This window comes from Etheostoma cragini, chromosome 21 (assembly GCF_013103735.1).
Source record: "Etheostoma cragini isolate CJK2018 chromosome 21, CSU_Ecrag_1.0, whole genome shotgun sequence".
Classification (NCBI taxonomy): domain Eukaryota; kingdom Metazoa; phylum Chordata; class Actinopteri; order Perciformes; family Percidae; genus Etheostoma; species Etheostoma cragini.
Genome location: NC_048427.1, coordinates 1,323,977 through 1,334,910, shown reverse-complemented (window position 1 = coordinate 1,334,910; position 10,934 = coordinate 1,323,977). Strand labels below are relative to the sequence as shown.

At 38.6% G+C, this 10,934-nt stretch overlaps 1 protein-coding gene across 1 annotated transcript; it reads left to right on the top strand.

Moving 5' to 3' along the window:
• Positions 1-2,320: 2,320 nt before the first annotated feature.
• On the top strand, positions 2,321-7,821 carry LOC117937090 (ADP-ribosylation factor 1-like). The gene is made up of 3 exons (XM_034860760.1): positions 2,321-2,494; positions 4,942-5,099; positions 7,664-7,821. The coding sequence occupies exons 2-3, from the start codon at positions 4,952-4,954 to the stop codon at positions 7,819-7,821; spliced, it is 306 nt and encodes a 101-aa protein (XP_034716651.1). The 5' UTR covers positions 2,321-2,494; positions 4,942-4,951.
• The last annotated feature ends 3,113 nt before the right edge of the window (positions 7,822-10,934 follow it).

The window sequence follows — 10,934 nt, the reverse complement described above, 5'->3', positions numbered from 1 at the left end:
GGAAAATGGAAGAAACCTCAGGATGAGCATGCAATAGATGTGTGTACAGAATAAACCAACAAAATCCAATGATAGTACGGACAACTAAGGTTGATGAAAGTATAGTTATTGAATATATCATTAAGGATTTTAGCGCTATAAGGGATCAAATTTCACCAGAATTGTACCTCATACATGAAATTTGTGGATTAATATTTCTGCTGCATTGATGTCTGTTGTAGATTTTTAAGGCTGTGCTTATTTTAACTCCTTTATGTACTGATGGGTAGTTTAATCTAGGCGATTTCAAGAGGCTTTTCAAAGACTTTATTCAGCTTAAGAAGTAGGAGAATTTCCTCAACACATAAAGGAACAGTTCATCTTTCAGTTCATCACACAAACATTGAACATCAACATATATTGGAGATACATGTTTTTCAGCAGACAGGATAGCGATGAAAAACATCGGAGAAGTAACTAAAGCTGACCAATCAAATGTAGGCTTAGTGGAGTAAAACGTTGCCGACTCCAAAACAACAGGTTACCTTGATTTAGGCTTAACCCTTGTGTTGTCTTCAAGTCAACCATAACAAAACACAATTTGGGTCGGTTTTTTTTCCAACGTTATAGCTTTTTCCAACTTTTTTGTCAGTTTTTCAATGTTGTGGATGCTTTTCTTGATGTTTTTTTGATACTTTTAATGTTGACATTTTTAGAACTTATTCAATGGCCCATTTTTTGTGACAAAAAAAAGAGAAATTAACTTAAAATGGGGTCAATTTGACCCAAGGACCACATGAGGGTTAAAAGCATAACTATATAATATGTGACCTTCTGCTACACCTCTGCGCTATCAGTGAGCAAAGATTTGTCATAAATTATACCAGGTAGCACACGGATTCTGAAACAAAGGGTCTAAAACAACTGGAAACGCAAGATCTAGAGGCTCTCAAACAACTACAAGACCAAGTTCCCTGTGTTTATGAAAAGAAGAAGATGTAGGCTCGAATGCCAGTAGCCTACAGCGTTGTGTTTACGACGGAAGACAAGTATTTGAAACCCCAAGCTGCAATTCAAAGTTCTGTTTAAGAAATCTGAAAATCGCTTGCGCACAATATTTTGAATTGTTTTCGTTGTAGCTTATAGGATTTTGTCACCTATGCACCCGGGTATCAGAAAATCTGTTTTGAAAATGGTCTAGGCAACATTATTTACTTCTGAGATGTATAGTGGATCACAAGTAGCCTATAAAGTCGGATAAAATGGAAATACTCAAGTAAAAGTACCTCAAATTTGTACTTAAGTACGTTACTTGAGTATAGGCCTGGAGTTAGTTACACTAGGGTGACCAGAAGTCCCCGGTTTCTGTCCCCAGAGATGTCCCCGGTTTTCACTGTGACTGACAGACCCGAAATTGGAATAAAAGAAAGAAAACAGTGAGCAAACGGAGACGATTGAGCAGCACTGCTCAGAGCTCAGAGATGTTTTAGAAAGCCCTGTTTTACGATGCTAAAATCCCTGATTATTTACATGGAGTCTGGTGGGTTTAGCAAACCCAATTTCGCGGACTTTTATGTTTAAAAAAAGGATCTTAACCTTTAACAGAAAGGTCGACCTCCTTAGAAATCCTTTCCATAATGTTGTAAGACACTTAGAAGACTAATCTGAGTCCGTCAGCAGTAAAACAAACACTTTTATGAACGTCTGAAGTAGCAGCAGGGGGGATTTAGGATCAGACCTTTGGGGGTCTGCAGCTCTAGGTCTTGTGTCCACGTTTTGAGTTTTACAAAAATAAAAACATGACGTGATTTGGAGGTATATACGCATCTGAGCTGAAAATGTCCCCGGATTTTGTCTAAGAAATCTGGTCACCTTAAGTTACACTGTCCCAAAGGAGTTAGATGGGGTCGAGGTCAGGGCATCCACACCAAATTACTAGGAACTAGGAAAACCAAACTGGGAAAACCAGTTCTTAACCTAGCTGGCTTTGTGCAGGGACACGTTGTCATTGGAACAGGAAACAGGTGACAAACACAAGATGTTGGCACACACTATTAAGTGTGTGCTAATAATAAGGCCTATTATTGGGCCTAGCCGAGGCAGTGAAACTACACAACACCTCTGTCCACGTACCTTTGGCCCTATATTTGTTTGTATTGCTGTGAAACAATGTCAGTATAACATTTGCAAAGCTAGAGTTTTGATCCCATGCTAAAAAAAAAAAAACCCTACTCAGTCTTGTTATCCACTTTATCTGAAACTTGAATAAACTTGTGTGCGGTTTAGGGTTTACTTCCTCGACATTTTGTGCAATGTGCACACGGAGACCTGCCGACGTGTGATTGGTCAGCGGGACAACATAGGGCGGGTTATTAATCGCACCATTGTCACTGTGATTGGAGCAGGTTTGATAGTGGGAAGTGCCTTTACGCCGGTGTCTCCCTGGTTGCGCAAGACGCCATTTTGGAGTGACAGTGAAAGATAACGGAAAGATCGAGAAGCTGTCTTTCTAAAGGTAAAAACTCGCATAAAACGCGCTCTTTTTCGTCCTAAAATGTCATATTGTGTGAACCGACTGTTGCTCTGTGCGAACGGCTCGCGTTCTTCGGCGGTTGACCTGACGTCACGGTGTTCTCTCCTAACTGTGACGCGGCATTTAGCTAACGGCTAACAGCTTGCTAAAGCAGCAGTTCCTGTAACGTCAACGGACAGATCAAACGAGCTGTCACTGTCGGTTATAACTTAGTACGGGACTTAAATTTCACCGACTGGTTTTTGAAAAACGTGTCTACGTTATACGTGTCACTAATGTCGCGCCGTGTGTTGGGAACTACGGTGCTATTTTTCGACCGTTAACGTCCGTTAAATTGCGTCGCCGCCGTTAGCAGCAAAAGCTAACATAAGCTAACTGAAGCATCCGCCCTTAGTGAAGCTAGCTATCGGTAAGCGACTCGAGTGTTAGCAACTAGCTTACGCGACACAACTTCGGTTATTGACATATCTTAAATAATCAGCGATTCCCCACGCATTAACTTTAGATTGTAACCGCACGGACACATGCGTAGCTGGATCGTCGGCCTTTTGCTAACAAGCTCGAGGTGTTGTTAGCAGGCTCTCGCATACAGTAACATTATCACATAGGGGCCGAGGCTGCCAGCTGGAACGGGCCTTTCTTATCTGGTGACCAGTTTATCCGGGTTAACAAGGTAGCTGCCTTTTGGATATACGATGCTATTCTGATCTGTGAGCTATCCACATTCATTATGCGACGTTTGCAGCCATGTTGTGTAATTTAACGCAGGGTAACGTTAATGATAGTTGATGTTGTTGACGGTTTTGAGCCGGCTTGTAACGTAAACCGTAACGTTTAACCCGTAGCTTCCCTGCAAACATTGGCCGGACGGTGACGTCGTGTCGTCGGCCAAACATGGTCCCGATCGGACGCCAAAGCGGCCTCTATGTTACCGGGTTGACGTTGTTTTTCACGTCCATTAATGGTCCAGTCAGACCATTTTATTACAAATCTTACGAAGATGGAAGAGTCATAACATAGGACATGTTTCATTAGTGCCAAGCCTGTAGCAGTGTACGTGTATTTGATTGTAATAGAGCAGCTTAGATCCACCAAAGCAGGGAAAATAGGAAGAATTAACACGTTGTACGTCATTATAATGTTGTATTGGTGCCAGGCGTTTAATGCCAGTTGTATTGAAGTTAATGCGTCGGTGAGTCTCACTATAACCCATCATAAATGTTGTTGTTATACCATTTTTTGAATGAGTACTCCTTAAAATAAAAATGGAAAAAACACCTTTCGCGATTTTCAATCTCTGACTAAACGGGGCAGGTGCAGCAAATGCATCATGACAATGATTAAGCTCGAGAGGCTGTAACACAACATGTGTTATCATTCACAAAGACTGCAGATCTGTGTCTGTGTGTCTTTTACACCCTCACAAGGATTTGTTCTCCCTAACGGGGTTAAATCTCCTGATAAATGAAGGGCGTCTCAACAGAGAGGATGCAGGCTAACGTTAGCTAATCAAAGTGCAAATGCTAACACTAGTTAATTGACAAATAAAACAGGCTACTGGTAACTTAAGGGATAGATGTATATATTAATAGAGGTGCATTCAGCAGCTGTATGTGTCCTCTAACTGAACATAATAAGTCAAGTAAGTATTAAAAAGTTTGTAAGAGCCAAAAACATGTTTTCATCTGCTTGATGGCTTGGAATTGTGTTTGAGTCCGGCGTGAAATGGGAAGTTAACTTGATTATTTATAGACTTAGTTGATTAGTCGTGGTTTCGACATCGCTAGATAGTCCCGAAATAACGGTTGTGCAGGTAGTATCATGGCACAATTATCATTTTATTTTTTATTTTTGGACCATAACAATGTTGTGAAAATCTGCATTTTTACTTTACCAAATATACTGCTGTAATCAACCTGCAATGGTGGGAAAAGTATTCAGATATTTTACATAAAATAACAACACAACGGTGTCAAAATACTGGTCCTAGACTTGTAAAAGGACAGAAGCATTAACATCAATTTAAACTGAAAGTACTCAAAGTAAAGCAGCCTACTTGTTATGCAGAATAACTTAATATTCTGCTGGGTAGCTTAACCTGCACTAATATTTCATAAATTATTGATTTAATGTGCTGTATAAGTTATCTAACTGCAATATTAAAGTTATCAAATTTATTGAAGAAGAAATGTAAAGTTGCATAACATGGAAAATACTCAAGGTACAATTACCTCAAATTTATACTTACATGCAGTACTTAAGTAAATGTTACATTTTACCACTGTTTAATTATGAAATAATACATTTAGCACCTAGTGACTTGTGTTCATCTTGACGCTAGTTTTGCTTCCTCTTAACGTCGTCTTCCCTGAAACTGGAACCCTTCAGACGTGACCCTCCTAACCTTGTTTCCTTCTCTACTTTGACAGCTTCGTCGCCATGGGGAATATATTTGCAAGCTTATTCAAAGGCCTTTTCGGCAAAAAAGAGATGAGGATTCTTATGGTGGGGCTCGATGCTGCTGGAAAAACAACCATCTTATATAAACTGAAGCTTGGAGAGATAGTCACCACCATTCCCACCATTGGTAACGACATCTTTTTACTGGTTTTCAGCCATTTTGCCCTTTTTACTGTTGTTTTTACAGTTGTTTTACCAATGTAAGACCTTGGGGTTGATAAGGCGGGGTAGTTTCTGAATGCTTTTAATATTTGTGTGTAGGGCTGCACGATATGAGGAAATAATCAAATTGCTATTATTTTGACTGATATTGCTAATTGCATTACGATTCGTGATATTGGAGGGAATAATCATTTTAGTATATTATTATTATTTTCATTGAAAAATATTAAAATGTAAAAAAAAAATGATAAATTTATAATGTGATATTTTTTTTTTTTTTTTTTTTTTTTTTTTTTTTTTCGTGAGGATCTGTACAAACAAATTTTTCTTGCGTCTGTAGTAAGGGTGTGACGAGATCTCGTTTTACGAGATTTCTCGTCGAGGTGAAAAGTTGTCTCGTGAGGTGATGTGATGGAGCGTGAAATTACTATTGAAGATCCCCCTGCCACTTTTAAATCATTTGTGTGGCAACATTTTGGTTTTGTGTGAAATTGTGCAGGGCAGAAGCCAGTTCGTAGAGTTTATACAAAACATTTTGCAGTGTTTGCACGTCCTTTACTGCATAAAAATTCATTAAAATAGTAAAAAAAAAAAATTAAATAACATTCATCATTAATAGTTGATTTCAAAATGCACCTAAATTGTTTTGCATTTTGTGATTTTTTTTCTTCTTTTTTTCTTTTTTTTTTTTTTTCAGTTGAATAAAAAAACCATTTTCCATTCAAATATTTCATCGAGGATTTCTTTAATTTTTTAAAAAAAATCTTGTCTCGTTCTCGTGATGTGTCTCGTCTCGTGGAGTAAGCGTCTCGTCACACCTCTAGTCTATAGGATAGGATTTGTAGGCTGGGACGTCTCTGCAGACTTTTCTCACATTTACCAATTTGTTTTTTATCAAGTTTTTTGTCACCTTTTGGCGATTTTTCTATTTTTTGTTTGGTCATTTTTTTTCAACGTTAAAAAATATGTTTTTGTTGAATTTTCCTGTGTTTTTGAAGCTTTTTACAACATTCTTTGGTCACAGTTCTGATAAAATAAAGGTGCAAAGACCAAATAATTATGGAATTATCATTTTAGTATATTATTATTTTCATTGAAAAATTGATATAGTAATATTGCGTTTTTGATAAAATTGCGATTAACCCTGGTTGTTGTCATCCCATTGACCTGCAACTTTGTGTTTTTTCTGGGCTGAAATTTTGACAATTTCCTCAATGTTTTTTTTTTTTTCCGACTTCTTTGTCACTTTTATTATGTTTTTTGTAGTTTGTTTTAACATTTTTTCTCACATTTACCAATTTTTTTTTATCACTTATTTTAACAAGTTTTTTGTCACCTTTGGCGAAATTTGTTTTTTTATGTTTTTGTTTGGTCACTTTTTTCAACGTAAAAAAAAAAAAAAAGAGAGCGTTTTTTGAAGCTTTTTACAACATTCTTTGGTCATAGTTCTGATAAAATAAAGGTGCAAAGTCCCAAATTATTCTGTTGTAAACGGGTCAATTTGACCCCGATGACAACAGGAGGGTTAATTGTAAAGATAACTGTAAATATTGCGATTTCGATAATATTGCGATCAATTGTGCGACCCTCCTCGCGTCTTTACAAAATCCACATTGTGGACTGATACCAAGACTTAAAACTATACGATGCCTTGTGTTTAACAAGTTTTCCTCTTGAACCTGAACCTGTACCCCATGCAATGAAAGAAGTGGTTCTTAAATGTTGTGTTCCCAATCAGCGGTACCAGAACTCCGCCTCCAGTCTGAAATGTGCAAAGTTGATCTGAATCAGGAACCCAGTTGCGTCTGGGCGCCCCCCAAGAGCCCGGTTCTGTCCTAGGTTTCTGCCTCCCTGCCCTTTGGAGACATGTTGGGTCTCTAAAGTGGGACCTAGACCTGCTCTATCTGTAAAGAGTCCTTAGATAATCCGGTTTCATTTGACACTATAGTTTAATTTAACTATTTGATTAAGAAATGACCACAAATTAAGAATCAGATCAGATATTTGATGCCAGCTTTCAGTACTTTTAGGCAGTTTTTATACTTATGGACACATGAAAAAGTATTGGGAATTAATAAAACCCAGTCCTGTTGTTTATGTTTAAACCTTGTGTTCTCTTCCCATCAACCATGAAAAAACAACAACACTATTATCACTTTTTTTTTAGACGTTTTTTGTCACTTTTTCAATGTCGTGGGTGTTTTTTTTTGTTTTTTTTTCAAAGTTATTTAATATTTCTAATGTTGACATTGTCAGCGCTTATTTCAAAGGCCAATTTTTTTGTGATTAAAAATAAAAAAACGGAAAATAAGTCAAATTTGACCCATTTTCAGTTTTTTTATTTTTAGGACAACATGAGTGTTAAACAATCTCGCTGAACTAGAAGATTAAATCAACTTGATTTTTAATTTGTATTTACAGGAAATGTGCAACGGCATGTCGACTGTCAGCATTACAAAAATTTTTTTTTTTTGAATTGTACGTCATGTTTTTCAACCTTATAGTGACTCATCCATGTTTCTCCTCCAGGTTTTAACGTTGAAACTGTAGAATACAAGAACATCAGCTTCACAGTGTGGGATGTGGGCGGTCAGGACAAAATCAGGCCGCTGTGGCGCCACTACTTCCAAAACACTCAAGGTGAGTTCTTGTTATATTTGCATGCACCGGTTACTGCCTACAGGTGACCTCATTACTGCATAAAAGATTATCTTAAAATCATCCAACCAATGACTCAGACACCATTGTCCAATCCTCAAAGGGCGTATTGTGTTTCTCCTCCTATTTCCTGGGATTGAATTAATCAGAATATGTGACGTACCTGTAGGCTACCACAGCCTCGTGCGTCTTACTAACGATGCATCCCGCAGGTGGAAATTCTCCACTGATTTTTCCACCATTTTGTTACAGTTTTATGGTGTTTTGGTGATTTCATTACACCTTTTTTTTAAGCGCCTCCTCGTTTCCCTCGAACGCACCAGATGGACATCTAGCTGCAGCAAACCTCTCCATCCACGTGTTGAGCATCCGAGTGTGAAATTGAACGTGTGAATCCCTTTGGTAATGACAGTTAGATACAGCATCATTAATTAAAAGAGAGGCCAGAGAGTATATTCCAGAAACTGCATGCCTTTACTTCAATGTGTGTTTTCCTCGGCACTTAAAAATGCTGATACTTGCTCCAGGATTCATACGCAGGCCCATAGACCTGCTGACTGGAAAATATCACAGCCCAGGGATTTGGGAACACCTAATGAGTCCCAAAATACTTTTTTAATTAGAAGATGATTAAAAGGAGAAGACGAAGGGGGGAAAAAGAAAGAAATGGGACTATGTTGAAACCTAGTTGATGATGGCTGCACCGTGTGGTCAGTGTGCTAAATAGTGTCTAAAGTCTTACAGGCATGGTCAGTGGAAGAGAAGTAAAACTCTACATTTACTACCATTTAACATCTTTACTGTTAATATTCCCTCACACTCATCGTGGTGTGCGTGTGTGTGGCACACTCGCTACGTACGCACACACTATGCTACTCCTATACACGTGTGTCAAATGTCAACGTCATCCTGTGTGTGTGTGTGTGTCTGTCTCTCTCTCTCTCTCACACACACACTCGCTACATACGCACACACTATAGTACTCTTACAACGCATGCGTCAACGTCATCGTGTGTCTCTCTCTCTCTCTCTCTAGATCACACACTCGCTACATACGCACACACTATAGTACTCTTACAATGCATGCGTCGTCTCTCTCTCTCTCTCTCTCTCTCTCTCCTCCCCCCCCCCCCCCCCCCCCCCCCCCCCCCCCCCCCCCCCCCACCCACACACTCGCTACGTACGCACACACTATAGTACTCTTAGTTAAGGATTACGGAGGGAGTAACTAACGCGTTGCACAGCAACCGTGTATGTATTTGGGACGTGGATCGGATGATTTCCGATTGGAAAATCATTTCCTTTTTTTGAAAGTGCAACGGCCGATGGGGGGGGGGGGGATAGACTCCAACTCGACAGACCAGGGGTGTTACTCAGTGACACTACTCTGATTACACGGCTGACCCCCTCTTTGATTAGATTTCTCTGACCTCTCAGATGAAATTATGAAATATCGTCACCATGTCAGGCCCCTGAAAATCATTCAAATAACAGAATCGCAGGTGGAAAATCACGCTTTGGTAGAACTGCTAATTGGTAGAACTGCTAATTGGTAGAACTGCTAATTGGTCTCCATATTAAGACCATAATAACCTGTGGTAGTGCCTAAATAACTCAATCAAATTAACCATCATTTAATAAATGAGAAACGTTCAACAGAATCCACAGTAGTGTTAATTTTGTCACCTATTTTGAGTCTAGTCCAGCCAAATATCCTTGTTAGTTTTAATCATATTTAGTCATTCCAGTGTTTTTTCTTTCTTTTTATGTTGGTCAATTCTCGTCATTTTAGTCTAGTTTGAGACAAAAGAGAACTCGGGTAACTTGGTCAAAACATTTCTTTTAAATTAATGTGTTTCATAGATTATTTCTTACCGCTTTCAGTCAAATAATGTTTCACATATCTCAAATATTGTTTTATAGTGCCATAATTATCTGACACAATGTTGAATGATTTTTTTTTTTGAGTGGAACTGTGTTAAACGCCTCTGGTTAAATATTGAGGTGAAAATGAGCGTTTAAATCAGCACTTTAAACTTGTTTTGAGTCAATTTTTTTGTTTTATTCCAGCTTGTTAAATGTGAATATTTTCTAGTGTCTTCTCTCCTTTGTGACAGTAAACTAAATATTTTTGAGTTGAGGACAAAACGAGACATTTGAGGACGTCGTCTTGGGCTTTTGGAAACACTGATCCACATTTTTCATAATTTTCTGACATTTTAAAGACCGAACAACTAATCGATTAATTGAGAAAATGGTCAACTATTAAAAAATATATACATATATATTAGTTGTAGCCCAAATACTTTTGTATTCTCTGGAAGTTCAGGGAGTTAAAACCTTAAATAACTGTGTGTGTCCGTGTCCGTTTTTCCAATATCACACTGAAAAAACTTTTTAAACCTCGTGCTTTCAGCGAGTTTTGATGTTTTGGTGATATATTTCTCCCAGCGGGGGGGCTGTGATTGAACAGAGGGGGACTGTGTACAGATACTGGTGTAAGTGCCAACTCCTGTACAGGCGTGTGTGTGTGTTGTCTCTGACAACTAAATCCATAATAACAACGCGTTTGTGCGTTTAGTGAGCTACAAGGATCATAAAACATTCACTAAACGTGCTTGCTCATAACTCAGGGAGCTCTCGTACGCTAGATCCTCTCTCGCTGCACACTTGTCAAAAATAAACCTCAAATCACACGAGGTGGAGAACTGCAGCCTTGATAAATTTGACTGTGAGTCTAATTGTCAAAATGCTGCATTTACATCATTTATAGGATTAAGTCCGTGGTCAGATTTTGTGATTTAGTGTTTGTCGTCCTTTGGTTTGAGGACACGTTCACTCCACAAGGCTGCATCCAATGATTATTTTCTTTTAATTATCAATTTATCAATTAAAGGTGCTCTGAGCGACGTTTCACGCGTTTTAGGCTGCAGCATTTGTCACATACAGCAAACATCTCCTCACTATCTGCTAGCTGTCTGTCCCCTGAACACACTGTAAAAAACATCTCCTTACTATCTGCTAGCTGTCTGTCCCCTGAACACACTGTAAAAAACATCTCCTTACTATCTGCTAGCTGCCTGTCCCCTGAACACACTGTAAAAACACCTCACTATCTGCTAGCTGCCTGTCCCCTGAACAC

Excerpts from the sequence above, each read along its gene's own strand:
- LOC117937090 (XM_034860760.1), top strand. The coding sequence starts at position 4,952 with ATGGGGAATATATTTGCAAGCTTATTCAAAGGCCTTTTCGGCAAAAAA. Across the intron at positions 5,100-7,663 it reads CACCACCATTCCCACCATTG|GTTTTAACGTTGAAACTGTA; the intron begins GTAACGACATCT and ends TTTCTCCTCCAG.